The 25,332-nt window shown below is 49.5% G+C and overlaps 10 protein-coding genes across 10 annotated transcripts; 2 read left to right on the top strand and 8 right to left on the bottom strand.

Moving 5' to 3' along the window:
- Positions 1–908: 908 nt before the first annotated feature.
- On the bottom strand, positions 909–2,615 carry MYCFIDRAFT_81974 (uncharacterized protein; the record flags this gene model as incomplete). Its single annotated transcript, XM_007924629.1, has 1 exon — positions 909–2,615. One exon carries the CDS (start codon positions 2,613–2,615, stop codon positions 909–911), a length of 1,707 nt encoding a protein of 568 aa, XP_007922820.1.
- Positions 2,616–2,872: 257 nt separating this feature from the next.
- MYCFIDRAFT_39452 (glycoside hydrolase family 28 protein) lies at positions 2,873–4,360 on the bottom strand (the record flags this gene model as incomplete). Its single annotated transcript, XM_007924204.1, has 3 exons — positions 2,873–3,094; positions 3,144–3,376; positions 3,433–4,360. The coding sequence occupies 3 exons, from the start codon at positions 4,358–4,360 to the stop codon at positions 2,873–2,875; spliced, it is 1,383 nt and encodes a 460-aa protein (XP_007922395.1).
- A 456-nt stretch (positions 4,361–4,816) lies between these two features.
- MYCFIDRAFT_81976 (uncharacterized protein) lies at positions 4,817–5,512 on the bottom strand (the record flags this gene model as incomplete). The annotated part of the gene is made up of 1 exon (XM_007924630.1): positions 4,817–5,512. One exon carries the CDS (start codon positions 5,510–5,512, stop codon positions 4,817–4,819), a length of 696 nt encoding a protein of 231 aa, XP_007922821.1.
- A 777-nt stretch (positions 5,513–6,289) lies between these two features.
- On the bottom strand, positions 6,290–7,438 carry MYCFIDRAFT_39769 (uncharacterized protein; the record flags this gene model as incomplete). The annotated part of the gene is made up of 2 exons (XM_007924221.1): positions 6,290–6,517; positions 6,623–7,438. 2 exons carry the CDS (start codon positions 7,436–7,438, stop codon positions 6,290–6,292), a joined length of 1,044 nt encoding a protein of 347 aa, XP_007922412.1.
- Positions 7,439–8,183: 745 nt separating this feature from the next.
- On the top strand, positions 8,184–8,765 carry MYCFIDRAFT_111620 (uncharacterized protein; the record flags this gene model as incomplete). Its single annotated transcript, XM_007925256.1, has 1 exon — positions 8,184–8,765. A coding segment is annotated over one exon (582 nt), but the record flags the coding sequence as incomplete, so codon positions are not given.
- A 406-nt stretch (positions 8,766–9,171) lies between these two features.
- On the bottom strand, positions 9,172–11,439 carry MYCFIDRAFT_88243 (uncharacterized protein; the record flags this gene model as incomplete). The annotated part of the gene is made up of 4 exons (XM_007925257.1): positions 9,172–9,471; positions 9,526–11,161; positions 11,221–11,272; positions 11,350–11,439. The coding sequence occupies 4 exons, from the start codon at positions 11,434–11,436 to the stop codon at positions 9,321–9,323; spliced, it is 1,926 nt and encodes a 641-aa protein (XP_007923448.1). The 3' UTR covers positions 9,172–9,320.
- A 1,142-nt stretch (positions 11,440–12,581) lies between these two features.
- Positions 12,582–14,103, bottom strand: MYCFIDRAFT_88245 (uncharacterized protein). The gene is made up of 4 exons (XM_007925258.1): positions 13,967–14,103; positions 13,713–13,871; positions 13,552–13,660; positions 12,582–13,497 (listed from the first exon to the last, which is right to left on the bottom strand). The coding sequence occupies exons 1-4, from the start codon at positions 14,045–14,047 to the stop codon at positions 12,812–12,814; spliced, it is 1,035 nt and encodes a 344-aa protein (XP_007923449.1). The 5' UTR covers positions 14,048–14,103; the 3' UTR covers positions 12,582–12,811.
- On the bottom strand, positions 14,094–14,828 carry MYCFIDRAFT_210388 (uncharacterized protein). The gene has a single exon (XM_007925259.1). It carries the CDS (start codon positions 14,623–14,625, stop codon positions 14,287–14,289), a length of 339 nt encoding a protein of 112 aa, XP_007923450.1. The 5' UTR covers positions 14,626–14,828; the 3' UTR covers positions 14,094–14,286.
- Positions 14,829–18,645: 3,817 nt separating this feature from the next.
- Positions 18,646–21,063, bottom strand: MYCFIDRAFT_88246 (uncharacterized protein). Its single transcript, XM_007925260.1, has 3 exons — positions 20,880–21,063; positions 20,771–20,829; positions 18,646–20,672 (listed from the first exon to the last, which is right to left on the bottom strand). Exons 1-3 carry the CDS (start codon positions 20,983–20,985, stop codon positions 18,882–18,884), a joined length of 1,956 nt encoding a protein of 651 aa, XP_007923451.1. The 5' UTR covers positions 20,986–21,063; the 3' UTR covers positions 18,646–18,881.
- A 3,585-nt stretch (positions 21,064–24,648) lies between these two features.
- Positions 24,649–25,084, top strand: MYCFIDRAFT_130274 (uncharacterized protein; the record flags this gene model as incomplete). The annotated part of the gene is made up of 2 exons (XM_007925261.1): positions 24,649–24,843; positions 24,899–25,084. Coding segments are annotated over 2 exons (381 nt in total), but the record flags the coding sequence as incomplete, so codon positions are not given.
- Positions 25,085–25,332: the final 248 nt, after the last annotated feature.

Raw genomic sequence — 25,332 nt, forward strand, 5'->3', positions numbered from 1 at the left:
GCGGAAGGTTGAGAGCATCGTCGAGAGGGCGCAGCAGCAGACCAAGAGGTTAGCGACCCAGGCAGAGAGCTTTTCATCATCGACAGTGGCTTCGAGAGCCAGGCAGACAGCCGAGAACGGCGCAAACAGCCCTCGGAAGCAGTCGCCCAGCAAAAATAATGGCTCGAGATACGCTTCTAATGATATCCTGAGCACTCCGGGCGAACAGAAGGACTTTGCTGCCAAGCTGGAACCGAAGCCGAGCAGGGAGGCACTAGCAGAGCCTAGCAAGAGCTCCGAGAGTGAGAAGAAGCAAGAGGACAATCTCGTTGGAACACAAGCTACACGCCCCGGAGCTGATACCGGCAACAATCAGGAAGACGTGGCTCTCTCAGAAAGCACAGAACAAGGTCTCCGTCCAAGTGCTCGCGATGGGCTGCCTGCGGAATGGCTCAGTAGCCGAGAGCAGAGCAACAACGGCTCTGCCGAAGATCCTGAGCAACACCAGACCTATGCATCTGTCGCCTCGATAGATGATACGGATGCCATGGGCAAGTCTGGTGCCATCATCGACTTGGCTGCAGAGAAGGCTGAGGAAGCCGAGGAAGAGCCCCAGCATTTGCAACAAGAAGCGCAAGAGCAGACGCCGGGTGTGCCAGTAAAAGCAGAAGAGAACCCGCTTGAAGGCACCATTCGGATCGGCGATGATTGATTGGATTGATCGAACGGTCATCGATAATGTTTTAGCAATGTGGTCCCAGAACAAATGCAAGATATCCGCTGAAGCCCGCGCATGATTTCGGCCGCTGCACACCAGAAGAGCAGCTTCCACATTCACCATGTGTTGGCAAATGTCTACAAATCGGAAGCTCCTCTTGACGCCATGAGTACAAATTTGTCCTTGATTCATCGCTCAACAAGATCTGCCATCAGAATTTGTATCTCTGCGAGGACTCCTTTGAGGGCAATCGATCGTTCTGATAAGCCGGAAGCTCCACGGCCGCGTCGAGCTCTACAGGATCATCAGCCCACGGATTCTTCCAGCTGCTCGGCGGCCCTCTCGCAGAATCCGGCATCGGACTGGCGAATTGTACAGTCTGCGGTGTTGACAGCTCATGCCTGCCTGAGATCGTGGTTCTCCAGGTGTCGCTCGCGCTGACGCCAGTCATTAGTGTCGGAGAGAATTTCGTGTCCTGATATGCTTGTTGGGTAAATGCTGGGCTCTTCTCCACTGGCGTGCCGACTCTTGTCGAAGCTCTAGGCCCGAAGGATGAGCTTCCAATGTTCTTCGGTCTCGAGATCTGCCGGCCTGATTTTTCTGCTTCTGCTCGTCTTCGCTTTCGCATGAACCAGAATATGAGGCCGAGAACTGCAAGGACTGCTACAACGCCCAACGCGATTCCGGCGATTGTCCCGCTGCCAAGTCCAGCTCCTTTCTGGCTAGCCGGCGTCACGACCGTACTTGTGTTTGAAGACACGACCATTCTGATATCCTTCTTCCCACCTGTTGGCCATTTCGCTTGACTGATATTGAATGTCCTTCTTTCATAGTCCGCAGCCAGGTATACCTCCTGCAAGAACACTCTTCCCAGATAATAGCCACCACCTGTCCGCACCAATGGGAAATACCTCCTCGTCCCATTCGGTCCCGTAATCCCATTCATCGGCCAGGTCAGATTTAGATCAAACGCCGCGTACGGCAGCGTAATCGTCTTCAAAGCATTCCCATCTCCCCCCGGAATGCCAACCGCAATCGAAATACTCGCATTCATCGTAACAAGCTTCTGATGCTGCGTCTCATTCAAGAAATACCTCCGACTCGGCCCATCCCAAACCAAGCCAAACGCCTCTTCAAAATACGCACAAGTCGAAGCCGGCAAATATATATCCGGCACCAAAGAGTCCACAACCGCAGTAACAGGCAGCCCCGTCATGAACCTCGCTTGAGGAGTTCCGCCTCCAATCCCAATCGCTCTGACTTCAACCAGTAAATCCCCCTCGTTAACCTTCGCATCCGCATTCATCGGCACCGTCAAAGTCCCTCCATCATCATTCCCTCTCGCCGCATCATATCCCCCCAACGTCAAACTCGCCCGTGTCCCCCTATAACTCGCCCCAACATTCACCCCCCACACCCGACTCCCAATCAAACCCTGCTTCCACAAATCCGTCAAAATCCCATAACTCGTCGCATTCTCCGGCGTATCAAACGGCAAAGTCGTCTGCGCAGCACTCAACCCGAAATTCCCTAAAAACGGCTGCAAAGTCGTAATTCCCGCTACGATCTCCCTCCCAATCGTAATAGTCGGAGGATCTCCAATCGTCGCATTATCCGTGCCGAATATCGCCGGACGGCCGGATATAGGTAGGGTGGAGAGGCCGGATACTTTCCATTCGCGGGAATCCGAGGGATCGTAGGGTCTTCCTCGACGGGTATAGCATTCGCTGGTGGAGACGGTGCCTAGCACGGAGGCGTTGTTGCAGATTTCCAGGGTGGGCACCCAGATTTGGGAGGTGAGGAATGAGGGGAGGAGGTTGACGTTTTGGGGATTTGAGGGTGAGAGGATTAGCCGGAAGGTGGACCAGTTTCCGTTGTTGCCGCCCCAGAATTGTCCCGGTGGGATGCTGAGGGCCATTTCACGGGAAGGATTGTGATGTGTTGGCGGAGCGAGGGAGGGAGGGAGATGCTGGTGGCGGTGAGGTGATTGCAAGCAGAGGTGGCGAGGTGTGGTAGTGTCTTTGTTCCAAAAGTCAGAGATTCATTGTCGTTTCGTGTCCTGCACGTGGGCAGACATTTTTCTGACGACGTTCTTGGCGATGTGGAACAAAGAGAAGGGTCCTCTGGATATGGTCAATTTTATGGTTCGTTGTGCCGAGATCTAGATTTCCATGCTCAAGCAATAGGCATGTATGTCCCATTCTCACAGCGAAAGCCGAGTGCAGGGTTCGAATGGGCTGTTGCATTCATACAGATGACCGTGGGCGGAAGCGCACTTTGCGGAAATATCTGAATGTTCTTCATCTCAAAGTTCTGGCAGGACTGGTTGGTATTGCATTCGATGATGATGGCTTCGGTGTGTTTGAGACCTGGAAGACCGGCGTTGTACCAACAAGGCTGCTTTCAATTAGCGGAGATATTAAGCTTCAAAACTTGAGGCTCTTACATCGCTCACACAGCTTCCATCGCCGGGAGCATAGGTGTTCTGCACCCCGGTCCAATTGATCCACTTGAAGTCTTGCATTTCGACAGAACTATTGTTTGGTCGTTGTTCAGATATAGTTCCGTCCTTACTTTGTACCTGAGGGGAGGCTTGGTTGGTGTACGTCTGAGTAACGAAGATTGGAAAGGTGACATTATAGACACGAATGTTCTGCCATGTGATGTTCTTGACGAGACCTTTCCACCTGCTGTCAGCTGCACATCACCTGCCGGGTTCGTTTATTGTCACCTACCTTGTCCACCAACCCAACTTTTGAATCTTGCCCCATACAATGTGTTGATACAGGTGATGTCGTCAAACAAGATATTGCTTACATTGGCGAATCCAGCTTGATTTTGCCCCAAACTGCCAATGGACAGACCATGACTAGCATATCCGATCGTGGCTCGTCGTATGTTAACGTTGTGGGCTCCGCTTGAAATTCCAAAGGCATCGTCTCCGTTATAGATCACCGAGTCAGTGATTGTGATGTCCGTCCCAGCGACTCCGAAGCCGTCCGTGTTGAATGGAAATCCTACGCCAAAATGACCAATATCGGTATCAGAAGATGCATCGATGATCGTATCAGTTACAGTGATGTTGCTGCCGCTCAGTCGAAAGTTCCACGCGATCGGCTTAGAAGACTTGAGATGCTTGACTATGCCGTTGGTGATGTTTAGCAACATGAGGTTAGGGCGGCCAACGATGCCAGTGCCATTGACACGGTTAGCATTCCACCATGCTTGCCCGTATGAGTAGATCCAGCCCGTCGTCACATTCTTAGTTCCAGTGTATGAGATGTTCTCTCCTGCAAACGTGAACCAGAAAAGCTTTCCATCTTTGTTGGCGGTGTGATTGTACACTTTCTGGACGAATTCGATATCTCTGGGAAGGTGCAGATTGCCATTCATTATGATTTCCACATTGCTAAGGTTGTTCGCGCTGATTGGAGTGAGGACATTGAAGTCCACGCCATCTCCAAATTCGACGATGCCACCACAGCTACACGCCTCGAACGCTTTTGCGATTGCCGGCGAGTCATCTGCAGTGCCGTTTGATGCCGCGTATTGGGACGCTACCCGGCACACCTTGCGTTCCCCTGGTATGGATTGACAGCTCGCGAGTGAGCATACGGCGAGCAGCCCGAATATGAGGCCAGAATCAACGATTTTACCTCGCATATTGCAAGAGAAAGCAAGAAAACAGATAGAGCAAGGAAGAATTTCAGTAACGAACACTTACATGACTTGTCAAAATATAGGTCTGCTTCCTCCGCCAGCATGTGCGACTGGGAATGCGAACGCGATCGAACCTTGCACATTTTATTATGGTAATTTCAATCCGCTGTTCGAATGTCGTCAAGGTGTTGTTGACCGCCATTGGTGGAGCTGAAGCGAGGCAGCAAGGAAGCAGAAATTATTCATCAGATCCCTGTCGAAGACGAAGCTGAATATGCACAATTCATCCAGATCGTGAGGCTCATGAGATAGCAATCTTTGCTTTCTTCAGAGACTCGCCGTGGTCCTAGCTTTACAGCTCAATGTTTACAATGGGACTCAACAGAAAGCCCGCCCGGAAATGGACAACGGCCAGATCAAGCACCTTTGGACGCCCACTTAGAATAACAATACTACGAGCTAATGCTCGTCGACTGTGGGCACTTCCTGTATCGATATCTTGCCATTCGTCGCCGGAGCGCTCATCAATCGCGACATAATATTTGCCTCGTCGTCCGACGCCTCATCAGCATCGTCACTGCTACTGGGCGACTTTGCCTCTGCTCTCACTGCAACATCACCGGACTTGTTGCTCTCATCGCCCGTCTGCTCGAGAACGCCGAGACCGAGATTCATCTCAATATGCTGCTCTCCTTCCGTAACGTCCTCCATACTCAGACTGCTGCCCTTGGCCGCCAGGTCGTTATTAGCTTGTCGGAGCCTGGGCATAAAATCATCCAGTCTTGCTTGTAGTTCTTTCGCATAGCTTTTTACCCTGGCAGGGTCGATAGAAGGCTTGGATGTGGTTGGTCGAATAGTGATGATTTCTGCATCGGGATCGTCCTGTACTTCGTCCTCGCTATCGCTGCCGTCCGAGCTCTCGTCGCTGCTCTCCGAATCGCTGGATGTCGAGCTGGCTATAGAGCTGGTGCTCGTGGCAGCTGTGTTCGCAGATGCCACAGGACTGCTTTCTAGATCTGAAGCGGATGAAGGACCTGAGCTTTCACTATCGCTGCTGCGCTCATGATTCGGCATTCGACGTGGGCGTTTGGTGAGATGTCTCGTCCGGCTGATGGTCTCAAGTCCAGCTTCTGTAGAACTACGTTTCGGTGGCATGGTTGAGATGAGCGTTCAGGTGGAAAAAGGCTGGACATTTTCATGGCTCGTCACTGCGAGGACAACATCTGCCGAGGCGCTACCGAAACTCAAAATCCTTGCTCTGTGGCGCGAGCTCAAACCTTAGCCATCTGTCTCGGACTTCAGTCCGTGGACTGCAGTGTTGGAAAGAGACACGACAGGGTGGCAGCGACACTTAGGTAAGGAGCGATAAGACATAGACTGCCCATCACAGACATGGACATCGACACGAAGACTGCTTGATGGTGAGGCTTCGGCAAACGGCAAGGGCGGGGACATGCATCATATGCAGATTTCACGCGTACACGGAGAGCAATGAAGTCAATGTCCGACGGTGGCTACTGTCGCAAACGCCAGGCCAAGGAGGCTAGACTTGAACATTTGGGCATAAGCTCTTCGTAGCGTAGTCTATGTGACTCCGAGAAGGCCGTGGCTGAGAGTCAGAGTCTGCTCTCAATTCGATACACAAGTCTTGCCACTAACTTTTGCAATGGCAGCCGCATCTGTCCCGAGCGGTGCGGTGCGGAGTTTGAGCATGGGAATGGCTGCTTTGAGGGGAAAACTGTCTCGCGCTTGGCTGTGTGACCATTGAGGATGCTCTTGAGGATGCTCTTGTATTTCGCGATGCCGGCCCAGTCATGGCTCGGAGATCATAACCACGCGCTCTAGCACCTTCACTGATGATAGGCGATATTGGCGATATCACTTCTGCCATTGGGTGTCGAGCAAGATCGTCTCGCGTCATGCTGCACTGCCTCATGCGTTGCCTTGCTCCTTGATGATTCCTCTGTTCAGCTGAACTTGCTCAAGAATCTTGTCGGCGCCCTTCTCAACCAGGAGCTTCGCAGCATCAAATCCTAATTCGTTGGCCTGCTCATGAGTAGTGATCCTCCGCCGAGTCTCAATCTCCGCAGCATCTTTACCGTCCAGACTGACTACGATGGCTCGCATGACTAGTTCGTCTGAGAGTTCGTCTTCTTGCTCCTTGGCTGCATTGACTTCCGTCGCTTCACCACTGACTTGGTCGTAATCGGCGGCGGGCTTAATTCCGACTCCAGCATGCTGGTCGTGCATGCGTTTCTTGGAGACCCACTCCGTTTCGACGCCGATCGGAACAGAGCAGCCTCCTTCTAATGTCCGCATGAGAGCGCGCTCTGCCAATGCTTGCAGCCATGTCTTCTGATCGCCGATTTGCGACAGCAATTCCTGCGTTCGCTCGTCACCTGTCCTCGTTTCAATGCCGAGGGCACCCTGACCAACAGCGTGGAGCATATTGCCATTGTCCTTCGAGAGGTATGCATTGATACGACTGCTCATACCGAGACGATCGAGACCAGCAACAGCAATGACAATCGCAGAGTAGTCTGAATTTGGATCATCCAATTTGCTAAGTCGTGTGCCAATGTTTCCACGAACGTCCTGGAAGTTCAAATGCGGGTAGTGCCGCTTCAATTGGGCTTGCCGGCGAAGACTAGACGTTCCAACAACCGCACCATCAGGCAAATCTTTGAGGGTCTTGATCTTCTCCGCCAGAGATGACTTGACCACCAGTGCATCCCTAGGATCTTCTCGCTTCGTAACACACCCAAGCTCGAGCCCAACAGGTAATTGTGTTGGCATATCTTTCAGACTGTGCACGATGATATCCACATCTCCTTTCTCGAGAAGTACTTCAAGCTCCTGAGTCCACAATGCCTTTTCATTGAATTTGTGCAATGCCGTCTTTTGGTTGTTGTCGCCTGTCGTGGACATAGCATGTATTTCGAAATGGTGCTCTGGCCAGACATTCCTCAAAGCTTTGACAACCTCATCTGCCTGAACTCTTGCTAGAATCGATCTCCGCGTACCAACATGGAAGGTTTGTGTTTTCTCGCTCGGTTGCGTTGCTTTTACTACGGTGTGCATTTCGTCTTGAGGGGTCGCAGTCGAGGTTTCTGTTGTGGAAGCCATGATGGAGATCTATCTCTAGTCTTGTGCTGGAACAGTAGGACTGCTGTATTGGTCTGGCAGAGACAGCTTTCGTGAAGTACAGTAGTAACGCTTTCAATGGCCAGATGTCCAACAGCCCACTTGGCTCTGATTCACTTCAGCAAAGTTTATATCTCTCAGCCTCGGCCCAGGGTCCAGCTTGACGAAGGCCAAGGAGAGAGCAATTGATGGACACATCGATGCATCCTGAATCAAAACCACTGGGCAGCTGCGACCCTTGAAAAGCCTAGAGCTTGTCGTACTGGCGACTGGGTAGCTCCCCTACGCGCCACACCCCTGTTGACGATCTCGACGATGAAACAAGGCGACGACGACGTTCGGAATGAACTTGTGCGCTCCTGTCTCGCAAGGGAGAAATCATAGTCAGGCTCTCATTCAGACATATACAAGACATTCCTCAAGTTACTCCCGATCCCTTACCGTAACCCATCTCTTTGTATATCCATCTCTTTATTCGCCAAAACTCCTCTCCCACATTGTCCTCCTCTCGACGACACCGATTCCAATCTACATTTCAACGCTCGATACAATGGCCAACCCACTTCGCCTCCAGGTCTCCGGCCTACCCAATATCACCGCCGCCGAACAAGCAGCCACAACATCTCCAGCGCGAGGAGCAGAAATGCTCAATTTCCTTCAAACACGCCTCAACCAAAAGAACCGCGCCCCTCCCCTCGTCCACAGCTGGGAATTCTGGCACGATCGTCAAGATCGATCTACAACCGAGGAAAAAGACAACAACAACAACAACAACCACCACCACCACACTTACGAATCCCGCCTCGAACTCCTCGCACAAATCAGCGACGTGAAAGCCTTCTGGTCCGTCTTCAACAACTTCGACATCACGCAACTCAAGCTCCGCGACAGCATCCACCTCTTTCACAAAGGCGTAAAGCCCGTATGGGAAGATAGCCGCAACGAAAAAGGCGGAAGCTGGACCTTCCGCGTGCCCAAGTCCAACGGCCCAGATTTCTGGAAAGAGTTATGTATGATGGCGATTGGGGAGCAATTACAACGTGCCGTGGAAGAGCCGGAGAAGAAGACGTTTCGGGATGATATTTGTGGCGTGAGTCTGTCGGTGAGGTTTAATAGTATGTTGATACAGATCTGGAATCGCGATGCGGAACATCAGGCTGGTGTGGATCAGGTTTTGCAGACTGTGCTGGAGGGCTTGAGTCCAGGTTTGAAGCCGAGAGATGGGAGCTATTATTACAAGAGGCATAATGAGCATGCTGGGTTTGGGAAGAATCCGGTGGAGGAGGTGGCGACGGCCACGGCCAGTTAATGAAGTGACGTTCGGGCGAAGTGTGACGGAGATTGGATGAATCGGCGCAGAGCATCAAGTAACAAATTTGAAGACCACTGGGAAGGCAGCATTATAGGCGTTGAGTACTTGTAGCGTTTGAGCTTGCGTAGCTTGGTCGAATGTGAGGCGAGGATACAGGCCACCAAACAAGTGCGAGAAGGGAACACCAGATGGTTATCGATAGCTGGACTAGCGACGAATGTACGAATATGATGCCACATCCTCACCATCTCAAACAAGACCCGGTTTGCTGAGGCTCTTGCATGTACCGTGTGCCAACAGCATGAATTTGCTGTACCTAGATGGAGAGAACGAGGAAATTGACTGCTTTCACACATCGAAAGTCTCAAATGGGCGCTGTCTTTTCGAAATGGCAAACCTGCCGCGGCGCTATAGCTCACTCTCTCATGGTAACTAGACCGCACCGTATATCATCTGGGTCGGGTACTATACACAAAAACGCACCAATGCTTGGATCGCTCAAAATCTCTATAGACGTGGCTTGTTGGTGTTCTCAGCCTCCATAACAGCGCGGATGTCTTGCGCCGCTTCATTCAAGTAGAATGCCATGCGTTCACAACCAAGGTTTTTGCTGACGATGTTAAACTGGACGCTGTTCTCGTTGATCATGTAGGCGATTCTGTATTCCAATTAGTATTGCTTTGCAGCTTGGCAGATTGTGTCGAGAACTTACCCCCAACCGTCGTCAATAACTTGACTCCACCCGTAACCATTGTAGTATTCTGAGCTCAATTGTGAGCTGGAAATGAACCATGTACTGGAGTATGTGTATGCTGGATCCTTGAATATTTCTGGTGTATCTTCGCCGGACTGGAGGAGCTTCTTCAGCCCGAAAAGGTGTCGGTCAACGCCCTTGCCATCGCTGGCAGCAGTGATATATTCGGTGTGTGCACTAAGAGCCTTGCGGAAGAGATCGCGGCATTCAGCGTCAGTGGAAAGTGGGTGCTGCATAGCACTGCAGAATGCAACGCTCTCATCGGACACTGTGCGGCAGGTCTCCGTGCGGCCTTCCTGGAAACGACGAGTAGCAGCTGATTCGTAGGTCGGTCGGTTCTTGCCGTAGAACTTGTGGTAGGCGAGCTGGATGATGAGTTGGACGTAGGCATCAGGAGAGCACTTGAATTTCTTCATAAGGCCCTTGCCGTATCCTTGGAAGGCTTCGACGCGGAGTTCGTGCTGAGAGATGAGGCCGACGTGATGGGTTGTTGCAAGTGCGATGTCAGCGTAATTCTCGCCCGAAAGCTTGAACTTCAATGGCATTGGGTCTGGGATGTCAGATCGGAATTCAGGGTTCTCGAAGTCAAGCTTCTCGTTGAAGATCCAGTGCATGACAGTGTCGTTGAGGCGATGGGTAGGTGTTCCGTCCATCATAGAGTGCTCCCCATTGAATCCCGATGTTCCGTTGTCGTTGACAATGAACTGCACAGGCTTGTCAAACCACCTGTTGGCACCATCGCCGTGCCAGTATTGGTGTGAGCGTTCGTGCAGCGTAATTGGCGTAGCGTCATCCAGGCAGACCACGAAAGAGGCACCCTCAATGGCCTCGAGAACTGCCTTGTTGCCTGGGTTGCTCTTGATCAGACGCTCACGCATGTCGGTCCAGTTGTCGCGGTTCTCGGTGGTCATGATACCAACTGCTGGTGCCTTCTCTGCCATCTCGTAGACGCGTCTGAACTGGTGTTCCAACTCTTTCGTACTCAGCTGCTGGCCGTTGTGGTGGTGAGGTACCTTGAAGAAAGCGTTCTTGCGGATGACCAGGATGTGCTCATTATCTTGTGCCGAGTACTTGACAGGGAAGTCTGCTGGCTTTGCGGGAATACGGCATGCGTTGAACATCCAGATGTACGAGCTCATTGCCATTGGCAATTTCTTCATGTATTCTGGCTCTAGGCTGTTCTCATCCACCTGCTTCTTGAACTCGAGAGTCGCAGTCGAGATCGCAGCTGCCCGTCTAGCAGGATCTCTTCGTTTTCGGTCATCGCGGTGAGAGTAGAAGTAAGATACGTATGGGATGATCGGGTCGCGATAACCAAGGTAAGCTGCATTGTTCCACCATTCAGACAGCCAGTTCTTGATCTTTGGGTCTTTTGATCGTTTTATGAGTCTTTCCTGTAGAGTGTGTCCAATGGCCCCCGGCTTAATGAAAGCCTCCACGGCCATCTTTGTGTTGTCATATTCGGCAGGCGTGAGAAGCGGGTGAACGGACTTGAGGTATCGTTTCGCAGTCTCTTCGAGTGTAGGGACGGGTAATCTAGGAAGAGAGTCCTCGAATCTGAGCATGGCCCCCTTCGCGTGGTCCTCTCGGTAACCTGGAAGAAAGTAGGAGTCAGTCTAGAGAGGTCACTGTGGACAGCAGGAGTATGCGTGCCTTCGGGCAGATTGCTCTGCTTGCGTTTCTGTTGCTGCGCCATGTTGAAAGTCTGTCGAGCAGAAAAGAAAGTCAGCCAGGCCTGGTTTATACATGACGTTCCGAGGTCACTGTGTATCTTTTATTTACCTTCCCGCCTGCAGCTGCTCCTCGGTAAGTTGATGTTGGAGTCCTTTGAGCTATTGAGAAGGCCCTCCCTCGAACCGCACCGAACATATCCAGTCCGGTTCCTGGAAGTCGAGGGTAAAAGAATGTAAGGAATGTGAGAGGTGCCTCGGAGGCTCAACGAAAGATATAGATTAGTCCGAAGCAAAAACCCCTGCTGTGATGGTGGATGCCACTGCTGTCACCGGCTATGTTGGAGCTCTGCTCGCTCGTCTCGTGTCGGGGGCCGAGTTTCGCGCGCTTTTGGAAGCTAGACCTCGGCTTTCGAATACGCCGTAAAGACGGCTTGTGACGCGCTCAGGAATAGCAAAGGATGCAATTCTTGTGCTCGATGTGCATGTGCGTGATCCGGGTGATTTAAGGAAGAAGCAGTCGCAACAGCTTTCCACTACCGTAATAAGGGGACGCCTTTCGATAATAAGGCTGTTTGAGATCTTGTTATTATTCAGAATCAGCTTGCTAGGTTCGGGAGTCGGGACTCTGGGGACGCGGCGAGCGGAGCCTGGCGAGAACGGGCGACAGAAATCGTTGCCGCTCTGGAGCCGTGTCTTCTTTCTGTACGCTGCTACAAAAGTGTAGGCCAGAAGGTGAAGACTTGCTGCCTCACTTCAAAGCGTGCTACAGAGAGCTGTCGCGTGCTTTGTCAATCAGTCTCGTGGGCCAGGTCGGTGACTACTCCGTGTTGGGCGAGTCGTGGTTAGATTAGAACTATTGAAGAAGATTCCGAGAGTTCTACGAGAACAGACCAGAGCGTGGAAAGTGGTATGATAATACGCAAATAATGCGCGGAGGAGTAAGCAAGTATCTGTCTACATCGGTCTCCGCTGAAGTCTCCTTGCGTTCGTTCCCTTTCGAGAAACCAACAGTCTACTACTCCTTCTCCGATAGCCTTGAAACCGCCCCGTAGCGATGTCGCACTTGGCAGGGACAACGCAGACTGCTTGGTATTCCCCCCGAAGTCAACCGCATCTGCTTTGAGGGGTGACGAAACCCAGCATGTACATGGTCAGTCTAGAGGACTCAGGAGCCGGCCGGAGTGCGTGAGATGCAGTGGTCGTTGAGCAGAGTGCCGTCGTGCCGTCGGATGTCAGTCCAACGCCGAGGCTGCATGAAGAAATGAGATGTACACATGGTATTTTCGGCTTTCACGGTAACGGCATAGGGCAAGCAGAAACTTGCACAGAGGGTACAGAGGACGAATGAAGCATCCTATAATAAACATGCCGGACTTTTGTTCAATCGTAAATCTACAGGTTGTTACAGAAGCTCTCTGCATTCAAGCCCGCCTTCGCACCTGTACGCCAGGCAAGATGCGCCGCGCTTTGGCTATGGCATAGCTTACCACACATACAATCCGCAGCATCCAGCACGTAACCAGCCGCTACTTCCGCTTGCTCGTCTCAGATGAATGCACTGTAAACACCATCTAAGGGTTCTCAGCAAACCACTTCTCACCCTTCTCAATGTTGGCCTTGAGCTCCTTCAAGCACTTGTCAAGGAGACCTTGTTCGTGATCGGTGATCTTGCCAACTGGGTGAATATTCTCAACACCGTTTCGTCCAAGCTCAACGCCCGAAGCGAAGTAGGTGACGCCCTGGTCCTTGTACAGAGGCGAGTCGACGAAGGTTGGCTCAATAACGCCCTTCGTGCCTTGTGCGGCCTTGAGAAGGGACTCAGTGAAGCGGGCACCAGCCATGGCCATAGAGAGAGTAGCAGATCCAGCACCGTCCTTGGCCTTAACGACCTCGTCACCACCGAACTGCACACGCTTGATGTACTCGTCGCGCTCCTTGCCCGTGAGCTCGTGGCCAGACTGGCTGAGAAGTGGAACGATGGTCTCGCCAGAGTGTCCTCCAACAACATTAATGGTCTCATTCGCTGGGTCGGTGTTCTTGACTTGTGAGATGAAGCGAGATGCACGGACAGCATCAAGTGTGGTGACACCGAAGAGCTTCTTTGGGTTGTAGACGCCGGCCTTCTTGAAGACCTCGGCAGTGATTGGGACGGTGCTGTTCACTGGGTTGGAGATGATGAGCATGTTGGCGTCTGGAGAGTGCTTGGCAGCAGCCTTTGCGAGGTCGCGAACGATGGAAGCATTGGTGTTGAAGAGGTCTGTCAAATGTCAGTTTCCATTTTCTGCCACACACATCTGGCATTTCTGCTCACCATCACGGGTCATGCCTGGCTTGCGTGGGACACCAGCTGGGACGACAACGATCTCAGCGCCCTTCAAAGCAGCAGCAAGACCCTCCTCGCCTGGCTCATATCCAGTGACCTGTAATCCATTGAGTGATTGGTCCTCATCTGTCCTCTGAATGTAGCCTTACAGTGCTCCTGGTGTTGATGTGGCCGACATCTGCGGCGACACCCGGTGCAAGTCTGATATCGTAGAGTGCGAGCTCGCTGACGCGTGGGTTGAGCTTCAAGAGGAGCGAGAGGGGCTGGCCAATACCGCCAGCCGCGCCGAGGACGACGACCTTGGAGAGCTACAGAGTGATCCATGTCAGCCATTGATATGATGCGATGCGATGCGATGCGCAAACTCGCAAAGCAAGGCGACCTCGGACCATTCGATACTCACGTTGCTGGCGGTAGCAGAGAAAGCTCTGCGCTGCACGGCGGCGCCGAGCACGGACTGTGTGACCTTACGAGCAGCGAACATGATGGCAATGAACGACGAGATGCGGCGAAGATGGAATTGGGGTGTTGGTGTTTATGTTCCAATGGATGCGAATTGTTTTGCGAGCTGGCAGCTCATACCCTAAGAACTAGCCCAAAACCTTCTTTCTTCCGTGCACGGATCTCACGGACGACCGCTCCACACTTCACCTTCACCTTCACCTTCTACCGTACAACGAACGACTTTATCTCTTACCGGCCAGTATCACCATCTCCTCGTACCTACCCATCGTCGGACTCTATGGCGCTGCCTTCGATCTGGTGTCGAGCTGACCGTGAGCTCACAGCTGGACCTCTGAGCTCGTAATGTCTGCGGCGTAAAAACATCTCCAGATCCTCTGGCTGGCGGCCGATGAGCCACTGTAGAATATTCGAATTGCCAACCGATCCAGATTCGTCCAGGAACTTGATAGTCCTGGCATCGCGTTCTGTGATTTCCGGCAGACCTCTCATCCAGGACCATCCTCCGTCTTCTCCGAATACATATTCACTGTCTTGGCGTTGACGCTGCCCCTGCGCTACATCTCTCATCGGTCGCTTTCCAGCTGCATTTCTCGACATTACTGGAGCTCTCGCAGACTCAGCGGTAGTTGGAACGGAGTCATGGCGAGTAGGGTCGACCGCCACAGAGTCATTCCGATTTTCTTTCGCCGTCTCTGCCCCGCCACTCTCTTGCTCTCCTTCGGAAGCACTCGTCTCATCGGCAAGGCTCTCTTGGCTGGTTCGATTTGGATGGGGCCCAGAGCTGGCTGGTGGCCTGTTTCTCCCAGCTATAGCGTTGAGTGCCTGAAAACGGACTTGCTGCTCGAGTATGTTTGCCGCGGCGCTGGCAACTCTGGGACTCACCGCTAATGGAGCCGTTCCCACTGGTGTATTTGCGGGCGTCAGAACCGGTGTAACGGGGCTGCCTCGGTTCGCGACGACTGCAGGCTGCAAGGTTGGCGGAGTGGTGGCTGGTGAAGCTCTGGGCATTGCTGTCACCGGAGCCACGCCTAATGGTGTGTTTGCAGGCGTCAGAGTCGGCTCAGGTGTTGGTGTCGCGGTCACCGGTGTCACTCCTACTGGTGTATTTGCAGGCGTCAGAGTCGGCTCAGGTGTTGGTGTCGCGGTCACCGTTGTCACTCCTACTGGTGGTGTATTTCCGGGCGTCAGAATCGCATCAGCGGCAACCCCGTTCGTGAGAATCGTTGGTCGCAAGGTGGAAGGACTGGTGGCTGGTGAAACTCTGGACATTGTTGTCACCGGAGTCACGCCTACTGGTATATTTGCGGGCGCCAGAATCGCATCAGCGGGATCCTCGTTCGTGAGCATCGGTGGTGGCAAGATGGAAGGACTGGTGCCTGGCGAGGACGGTTCTGAGGGCGCGCTGGATTGAGCTTGACCAACGACATGTGCAAGAAGGCCCTCTTCCTCAAGTGACTGAGGGATATCAAGTGGTGCCGGTCCCGCTATCGTCACCGGTCGAGTCGCAGGACCTCTCAGCATCTGCCTACCCCTGGACAGACTTTCCATTAATTCATGGTACTCCGCAGATATGGGGCCCTGGGAAGTGTCAATGAGAGACGGTGCACTCGACACTCGATGCAGATCGGCAGCCGGCCTGTTTCTCCTTGCATCTCTCCGCAGAGTCTCCGCAGCTTTACGCATATTTTCCGCATCTTTCTGCGCCTTCTCAGCATCTTTGCGCAAAGTCGCTGCCTCGCTTTCTCTGCGACGAGAATTCTGGATGCCTTCCATCTTAGGAGAAGGCATATGAGAACGATTCATGACGAAAATTAGGCGTCTGGTTCCATCTGGTGCGATGGTCTCAAAGTTGTCGTCATCATCCTCGTTGTTGCTATAGGTCGACTCCTCCGTTCTTGACGAATGGGGTCGAATATCCGAAAGTGTCAACGAGGACGGTATCTGCCAAAGCTCATGTGTAGGCGGATGAATACGACGTACATAGGGCCTCCCATCCTTTCGAATTTGGACGTCCACATCGCCGTTGGGTAACTGCTTGGCGTGAATGGCAATTGGTCCGTCAGGAATATCTTCAGTCATAGATGTATCGATATCGAATCGTTCTTGGAAGCGTGACGTCCTTCGATGTTCAATTGTGTGCTGAGACGTTGCCAATGCAGCCTGAGCAGCGGTTTCTGACTCAATATTTGCCGCCAGAGCTGACGCGAGACCACCTGGGGCGCCTTCCTCAAAGTCGAACCTATTTGTACCAGCCAGTTCGATGTCGATAAGTTCTTGTGTATCCGGAGACTCCACTCGTGCCTCGGGAACTAGTCGTGCGAATAGCTGTGCGCTGTCTTCCTTTATGAACTGTGACCATCCTGCCTCGTCGTCCTCAGGTCCTCCTAGAGCAATTGGTTCGGTCAGATACGCTTGAAGCTCGTGAGACCAGGTCCGCCCCGCATCGTTTTGGAAAGCTGGTTGCTGTGGATCAACGAGCTGTACGGAATTTTGCTGCTGGCGATGCACGTCGTCGGGATCAAAATCATCTGGCACCCGATATGCATCTCGGCCATCGGGATTCCAAGGAACGTAAAATCGGTTACTTCTGACCTCGTGGTCCAGTGTTTGCTTAAGCATCACCAGTATGTCCCGAGTGTTGAGAGCAACAGGGGTGCCTACGAGCTGATATTGCGCGCCAGAGTGCTGTTCTCGGCCAGCCAGAATTCTGGCGTATGCCTATCCACTTTCAGTTCGGGCGCATGGTCGACTATACGATGAGAAAAACGTACCTCGCCTAGATCTCGCCTCGAAATGTACGAACACCTCGTGCTGCTTCGCCAACCAACAGGTAGGATCTTCCTCTCACCCAAGATCGTGCTGGGAAGCATGAAGTCATCGAACTTCATTGCTTCGTGGCATATCGTGAAAGGAATACCGCTGCGGATAAGCGCACATTCGAGCTCGCGTTTGTTTTCCACAAGATCTCCTAATTCCAAAATTTGAGTGTTCAGAACGCTCGAGAGCACCATGTGTTTGAACGTCCCGCGATCGTGTGCTTCTTTCGCAGCTGCGATGATCCTTTGCCCGATGGAAGAATCCTCAAATCTTGATGTGACCAAAAGACAAGATGTGATGTCCTGGAAGGCGGCAACCTACTGCTCCTTGGACACCGAGCGATCGAACACCTTTACAGTTGGCCTGTATGCGGCAATCAACAGTTAGCGATTTCCTTTATCAATAGTCTGTCACCACAAGGCAAGACAAGAACTGCTCCTGAATATGCTCATCACGTTTAGGAATGCTCACCTGGTATCATGCCCCAAGAATCTGGTGGACTGGAAAATCTTGTCCCGGGTGTCTTCATCGGGAGTCAAGACGTCAACTGTTTTGAACGAAGACAGAAGCGAGGGATGGAGTTTCTAGCTTCCATAAGCACGATCAGTGATGACGATGAGTAAGATGTCCTTTTCGGAATCTGCCGAAGATATGGTGTTCATGGCGAGTTTGTTTGCAGGAGCTTTCTGGATGGCGAAGTCTCTGATGCGAGTCGTGCTCGATAGCGATGGTCCGGCAGTAATAGTGCCTGATTCGTCTTCTGGCATGGGTTCGTACGGCGTGGATGCCTGGGAATCATCGGAAAGAGTTTTTCCCATCATGAAAGCTCTGTCTTCGTGGTACTCGTCGATAAAGTGTTGGGGTATTGGAGCTGCGGCGTAGTGACGAAGAAAGTCACCCAAAGTTGGTGGATTTTCGCGTTCTAAGGTGTATATGTACCAGTAAAGATTAAATAATGGCATCTCCACTCAAGAATGATTGGGGACAATGTCGCAAGCTTTGTGTAGGAGCACATTCAAGGATCGGAAGATCGAGAGGTGTGCTCTCAGCAACGATAGGCGGATTCAAGCAAGAACGCTCTGGTTGTTGCATTCGAGGAAGGCATTGTTCTGAAGCAAGCATATATCAGCAAGACCTTTCGAGCCTTGGTCTTTCCCCACATTGGACGTTTGCTTGCTAAGAGAGCAGGATCGCAAGCGTTGAACATACATATCATATGGATGTGGCTCGTTCTAAAACAGGGCTCCTATTCACTCCGTCTTCACGCTCTGAACTCAAGATGACCAGGAACCAAGCCAATGCTCCCAGGAATGCCAGCGAAAAGCAGGAAGACACTCAACAACACGTTATTGAAGGTTCTCGTAGGCAGTCCCCGAGCGAAGAGCAAGCACCAACCAAGGAAGCAGCAAGTGACGACTGGCTTGTCGAGCCTGACATGTCGGAGCTGTTCGTCCATCTCGGTCGAGACTGTGTTTATGGCCGCTCCAAAGATGGCCAAGAGTTCTGGCTCAGCAGAGCGGACGTGCTGGAGGGCAAAGGCAACTACAACGGCGCGATCCAAGAAGTCGATGTCATCTGGGAAGATACTATCCGAACGCACAGGGCGTGCGTTCTGGACGACTGCAGAATGTGTCGTGATATCATTGAGCAGAACTGGGGCCAATCGGCATCTTATCAGGATTACTCTGCAATCACGCCAGCTCCTCACGGCAAGCAGATCGTCAAAAAGTCGTCTTTCTCCCATTTCGCATCTGTCTATGCCAGATTGGTTGGAATGGTAGATCCTCAGACGGAGACAGTATAGGAGAAGTGAGACGCCATACGAAGGTCGACGCAGACACTTTGTGATGTGTCTTTATATGCTAATTCACAAGCACTTTCACAGTGCACTCTCTTGGGGCCATGAGACCCATTTCCTTTCAGCCTTCTCACAGCGTCATACACAAGAAGACTGAAAGTGGCGTAGTTCGCCTCCGTGATTTCCATTATTACATCCACAAGCTCATCGCTCTTGAAATCGTAAAGAAAGTCTATGTTTACAAGTCGTTCGTGTCCCGAGACCGCCTGGTTGACTGCGTAGATTGACGCCAGTGAGCCGTTCGAAGAGTGTCCTCACTGCAGCGTGGTGAGACCTCAACGACGCTGCTCGTCGGCGTGTAGCGAGTGAGCCGACTGCTGGTCGTGAGCTGACTGACTCGGCTCGTTCGAGTTCCGCGCTCGCCGGTGCTAGCAGCGCTTGGGCTGGAAGAGCGAGGCGTGCTTCCCGTCGCGGGAGCAGTGAAAACCTCATCCGCTGATGAAGTTGTGGGAGAATAGATCGTCGATCCGTCGTGGATGCTGCTCGAAGTTGCGACGGACATGCGCGACCTATAATCCGGCAGAATCTCAGAGGTATACGATGGTAAAGTTCCAGTGCTCGCACGAGAGCGGCCAGTTGAGTCGTATGCAAGGGGCACGAGCGGTGGTGGCGGATCGTGGATGGGCAGACTCATGGGGACCCTCATATCATATCTGTGCTCGTCCACTCCGACCAAACCAGACACTATTTCGTGAGCATGTCTCAGCTCTCGAATTTCAGCCTCCATCACTTCGCCTTTCTCCGCAGCTTCCATATCTTGCTCCAAGAAAGCGTCTTGAAGAATCAAGGCACGCTTCTCCTCGTAGTCTTCAACTCTCGGCGTTTCTTGGTGGGGCGTAAAGCAGCTGATAGAGGAGATGAAAGCGTTCCAGCGTCGCCGCATCTCCGCACGGCGAGCAGCTTTTCGGTAAGCTCGCGCATTACGTCGTTCTTCTTGAGCTGCAAGCCGATCAACCTTGCTACGTGCAGACATGCACTTTCTTCGGATGAGTGAGAAAAGTGCTGTCAGACCGAATACACCGGCAATAATGCTCAACACCCGGAATAGAACGTTCTGTGGATAGACTACATGTACGGCCCCGCCATTGGTGTGAAGAGCAAAGTACCTGGCTCCGGACAGCGTAGCGTCGTTGTGCTTCTCTGGACCCGGCTGGAATTTGCCTGCCATTCTGGCCGCTTGAGATGTGCTGTTGCGATCTTCATCGACTTGAATGAGGCGCTGATTTTGTGAGTCCTTCATCTTCACGTATTGAAAGTCTGGCTCTTTCAAGACTCCCATCTTATCACAGATGCGCTGTGCGATCACCTTCGCCGCACAGACAATGCCGTCGCATTCTCGAAGCAGGTGGCCTAAAGTGGCCTGATCACGGTGGTCTTTCAGACATCGTGCGATGGCTTGCTTCTTGGCGGCGATCTTGGAATTCAGATCACCTGCTTCGGCCTCCAGAAGCAGTAGTGACTCCAGCTCAGCTTCGATGTCGAGGTCGCCATCTCCAGCATGCCGATAGTGTTCGAATAGTGTTGCATCAAGTAGTGGTTCAGAAGTGATGATATCTGTCAAATGACCATTCAGCTTGCCTGGCTGCATGTCACTGATGTGGAATAGCTTTTGCAGGCGATGGGTTTGAGAATCCGGCTGCACAACGAGGCCCAGTTCGAAGTGCTTAACGGCGTGATCATCGACAGATAGGACATGCAGCTGAAGATGTTGTAGATCTTCAGGCTCGGGGAGATGGTACGATGGGTAAGTAGAGCGTATGAAACCCGTCACGGTGACGTTCACAGCGTGAGGTTCGCCGCGCTTATCCTCGATGGCCAGCACGTGGGTGATAGGGAGGTCAATGGTCGCATAGGAAGCAGTGTTGCTGTCCGCAGTCTTGGTCCATCGGATGTCGAGCTGTTGTTGGTTGATGGTGATGTTGGAGGTCAACGGGGAGTCTTGGACGGGATTGACGCTGAGCTCGAAGACCTGAGGCACGTCACATCAGCACATTCACTGATGAGGGTGACGGCGAGGCGGCAGCTTTGCCAAGGATCCCCGGTGACGCGGACGGGTGAGCAACTTACCAGCGGAGTCGTCAGCTCTCCATGCTTCCACGCGAATTGCGTCCATGCCGTCTCCCAATCTATCAAGCCCGTCAGCATGTGCCGATGCGGCGGCCTGAGGTGTGCGCACGAAAGTCGAGTATCTCAATGTCTGTAGAGGGTTGGTATGGCATGCTCGGAATCGGGAGGGCAGAGGCCAAGAGGGGCGCCAAGATGGAGAGCAGAGTCCCGCGCATCGCTGCTTGTGCTCGTGCTTGTCGTCGCTCACATAATAACAACCCCCGAGGCACCAAAAGCCCGTCGAGATGTCTCTGCACGTCCACAATGAGCCTGGAAAGGCGACGTGAGGAGGGAGAGAATGCATTTCTCGAAGAATAGTGTTGCCTATTCCTCCGCCCGCTGAGCTGACAAAGTCACGTGCAGGCGCCTGAGGTTCACTGTCGGCGATTGTAGATGCCGACCGAGACCTACAACATTATTGGCAGCGCAGCTGCCAATCTAGACACCGCGGCTACCGCCCGCGAAAATCCAAGTTGTCCGCCAAGACCGAAATGATTGGCTGAGAAATTTCGCAGAAGTAATATTCAATCAAAGATTGAAGGGAAATTTGACTTACCCCGGATTTCAGCGTAGAACGTCAATCGAAACAAATATTAAAGGGAAATTTGACTTGCCCCGGATTTTAGCGTAGGTATTAGCTAGTGTTAGCTAGCTAGTATTAGCTAGTATTAGCTAGTGTTAGCTAGTATTAGCTCGGACTATTAGCTAGTATTAGCTAGTATTAAAATCTAAGTTGTCCGCTAATACCGAAATAATTAGTACCGTAGCTACTAATCTAGATACCGCGCCTACCGCCCGCGAAAATCTAAGTTGTCCGCTAAGACCGAAATAATTAGCTAAGAATTTTAGTAGAAGTAATATTTAATTAAAGATTAAAGGGAAGTTTAACTTATCCTAGATTTTAGCGTAGAACGTAAATCGAAAGCGCTTAACGAAACCCGGATATAAGCGTAAAACGCTAATAAAAATTTAGTAGGAGCTTAACGTAGACTAAAGACCTAGATATAGCTATATTCTACTAAATACGAAGCCTATCGACTAGTATAAAGGTCCCCGTAGCGAAAATATTAGTAAGACTACTAATAGTACTATTAATTTTAATAAAGCTATTAGTAGAGGCTGTAGAGCTACTAGTAACTTTAGACTATTAGACTATTAGTAGGGCTACTAGTAGGCAGCTACTAGTAGGACTAGGTATTAAGAAAACTATTAACAAACCTATTAATTAAACTATTAGGTAAACTGTTAGATAGACTATTAGATAAACTATTAGCTAAACTATTAGTGAACCTAATAAAAGAACTAATAATAAAACTGATAATAAAACTGATAACTCAAATGGCACTAATAGTAAAATAGTTAGTAAAACTACTAATAGGACTATTAATAAAACTGCTAATAAAACTGTTAATAAGACTACTAATTAAAACTACTAAGACTATAAGCTAACCTATAAATAGGACTACTAATTAAAGTACTAAGACTACTAACTAAACTAGAAACAATACCACCAACAAAACCGCTAATAGGACTATTAATAAAACTACTAATAAAACTATTAAAGAAACTACTAATAAAATACTAATTAAAATTTTTGTTAAACTAAAACTAGTGATCGAACTGCTAATTAAACTATTAATTAAATAGTTAATCAAGCTATTTGTAAAATTGCTAATGAAACGACTAGTTAAACTGCTAGTTAAGCTGCTAGTTGAACTACTAATTAAACTACTAACGAAATTTTAAATCAACCGTTACTAGCAATCAAACTACTAATTAAACTGCTAGCTAAACTACTAATCGAACTGCTAATCGATCTACTAATCGACCTACTAATCGACCTATCTCTATTTAGATATTAGTAATTTAGTACTACATACTTTAAATTATATAATTTATTAGGGGACTAACTACTAATAAAATACTAGTTAAAACTTCTATTAGACTAAAACTAGTAATCGAACTACTAATTAAACTATTAATTAAATAGTTAATGAAACTGCTAATTAAATTGCTAGTTAAAATACTAATAAAACTACTAATAAAACTACTAGTTAAACTACTAATAAAACTACTAATTAAACTACTAATTCAATTTTAAATTAAACTATTACTAGTACTTAAACTACCAATCGAACTACTAATAAGACTACTAATTAAACTACTAATCGAACTATTAATCGAACTATTAATCGAACTATTAATCGAACTATTAATCGAACTATTAATCGAACTATTAATCGAACTATTAATCGAACTATTAATCGAACTATTAATCGAACTATTAATCGAACTATTAATCGAACTATTAATTGAACTATTAATCGAACTATTAATCGACCTACTAATTAACTTACTAATCGACCTATCTCTATTTAGAAGCTAGTAGTTTAGTATTATATACTTTAAACTATATAATTTATCGGGGGACTAGCTACTACTATAATACTAATTAAAGTTTCTGTTAAACTAAAACTACTAGTCGAACTACTAATTAAACTATTAATCAAACTACTAATTAAACTACTAATCAAACAGTTAGTTAAACTATTAATTAGACTATTAATTAAACTACTAATTACGTTTTGAATTAAACTATTATTAGTAATCTAACTTCTATTTAAACTACTAATTAAACTATTAATCAAACTATTAATCAAACTATTAATCAAACTATTAATCAAACTATTAATCAAACTATTAATCAAACTATTAATCAAACTATAAATCGAACTATTAGTCGAACCGTTAACCGACCTCTACTAATCGACCTATCTCTATTTAGAAGTTAGTAATTTAGTATTCTATACTTTAAACTATATAATTTATCGGGGGACTAGTAGTAGAAATAACTAGTATAATAGCTAAATCTATAATAGCTAGATAGTATAGCTTAAAGCTATTAATCTCTAAGAATTATACTACTAGACTTACTAGCTAGAGGATAACTACTAGTAATTAGGGGGTTATATATAATATATCTAGGCCTCTACTAAGGTAGTATATCTATTCTTTTAGTATATATTCTATATATAGCCTAAATAATTAAATTTTATTTATATATTTTAAGCTAAGGTTAATAACTTTTACTACTAGTAAATTTACTACTAAAGTCTAAATCGCTATTTTAGTATATAGCTAAAGTCCTATTCTCTCTTACTATAGTAATTAGCTAAGTAGTACTTAGTATTTACTATAGATATATTTCGTTTTCTAACTAAATATTTAAAGCCTACTAACTAAGAGTCTAAGGGAATTGATAGCGCGCGTCTAGACTAGCAGCAAACTACTACTTAGATACTAGTACTTATACTAAGCCCTACTAAACTATATACTATAGCTAGAACAAACTACTATACTATAGCTAGAACAAACTACTATATAACTTAAAAAAGCATAACTATAATTAAGAATTGTAAGATTAGTAAATTTTCCTTTATAAACTAGGGCATAGATATATATAGAAACTAAAATTATAATATTCTCTAAAACTAGTATCGTATTCCTAGAACCTTATAGATAGCTATATTATATATAATATAAACATACCTAGGCCTATAGTTGTAGAGTCTAAGAGCCTTTAGCTATCGAAGTTTGCTAGCCTCGGTAGTCGAGATATATATACGATTAGTAATCAAAACAAATACATTGCAAGCTGCCAGTCTTGGAACGCGATAGTGGTCCACAACACTTCCTAGTTGACCTGCGAGCATGACCTGTCAGCAGTCGTATTGAACATTCCAAATCAGCAATTTCTTGGAGACTAGCCACAATGGTATGTCTGATACTCATCACAACTTGGAGTCCTGGCTCACCAGACAGGCACTAATGACCCGCGACAGCTCCCACTCGGCCTACTCCACGCCGCGCAAGGCCATCCCATGCTGGTCGAGCTCAAGACGGGAGAAACGCTGAACGGCCACTTGGTCAGCTGCGACACCTACATGAACCTCACGCTCAAAGAAGTCGTGCAGACGAGTCCCGAGGGAGACAAGTTCTTCCGACTAGCCGAGTGTTATGTGAGAGGAAACAACGTAAGAACCAGACGAGTTGGGAAAAGCGTCAAGATTTCCTTCTGATTAATCGCAGATAAAATACCTACGAGTACCAGATGAAGTCGTGGATGCGGTCAAGGAGCAGCAGGCGCAACAACAGTCACAACGGGGAGGCAGGGGTGGCATGCAACAGAGAGGCGACCATGGCGGAGGCCGTGGAGACAGAGCACGGGGACGAGGACGAGGCGGCCCAGGCAGAGGTCGTGGTCGCGGCGGCTGAGACGATTATATTCATGGGGAGTGGAGAAGATAAGAGCAAAAACGCGCGCACGAATCTCGCGGTTGTCGTGCCCTCGGGGAATTGCGGCTGTCGAAAAGATCCATCGAGGCAAGACGTGCTCGAATGCAATGACCGCGGCGGACTGTGGATATTTGAGGGCCTAGACCGGCGACAGTCGCTGAAGTTTGCGCTGAGAGTCACCAGCGACAAGACTGTAGACCGTCTCGAGTAGCACGAGTCTAACGATT

The sequence above is a fragment of the Pseudocercospora fijiensis genome (assembly GCF_000340215.1).
Source record: "Pseudocercospora fijiensis CIRAD86 unplaced genomic scaffold MYCFIscaffold_2, whole genome shotgun sequence".
Lineage (NCBI taxonomy): Eukaryota > Fungi > Ascomycota > Dothideomycetes > Mycosphaerellales > Mycosphaerellaceae > Pseudocercospora > Pseudocercospora fijiensis.

What these genes read in the sequence shown, in the direction of transcription:
- MYCFIDRAFT_88245 (XM_007925258.1), bottom strand. Translation starts at nt 14,047, where the DNA reads ATGTTCGCTGCTCGTAAGGTCACACAGTCCGTGCTCGGCGCCGCCGTG. An exon ending in ACATCAACACCAGGAGCACT is followed by an intron (nt 13,661 to 13,712) that starts GTAAGGCTACAT and finishes AATGGATTACAG; the next exon opens with GTCACTGGATATGAGCCAGG. An exon ending in GCCAGGCATGACCCGTGATG is followed by an intron (nt 13,498 to 13,551) that starts GTGAGCAGAAAT and finishes GACATTTGACAG; the next exon opens with ACCTCTTCAACACCAATGCT.
- MYCFIDRAFT_88246 (XM_007925260.1), bottom strand. Translation starts at nt 20,985, where the DNA reads ATGCGCGGGACTCTGCTCTCCATCTTGGCGCCCCTCTTGGCCTCTGCC. An exon ending in CATTGAGATACTCGACTTTC is followed by an intron (nt 20,830 to 20,879) that starts GTGCGCACACCT and finishes CGGGCTTGATAG; the next exon opens with ATTGGGAGACGGCATGGACG. An exon ending in GAGAGCTGACGACTCCGCTG is followed by an intron (nt 20,673 to 20,770) that starts GTAAGTTGCTCA and finishes GACGTGCCTCAG; the next exon opens with GTCTTCGAGCTCAGCGTCAA.
- MYCFIDRAFT_210388 (XM_007925259.1), bottom strand. Translation starts at nt 14,625, where the DNA reads ATGTCGAGAAATGCAGCTGGAAAGCGACCGATGAGAGATGTAGCGCAG.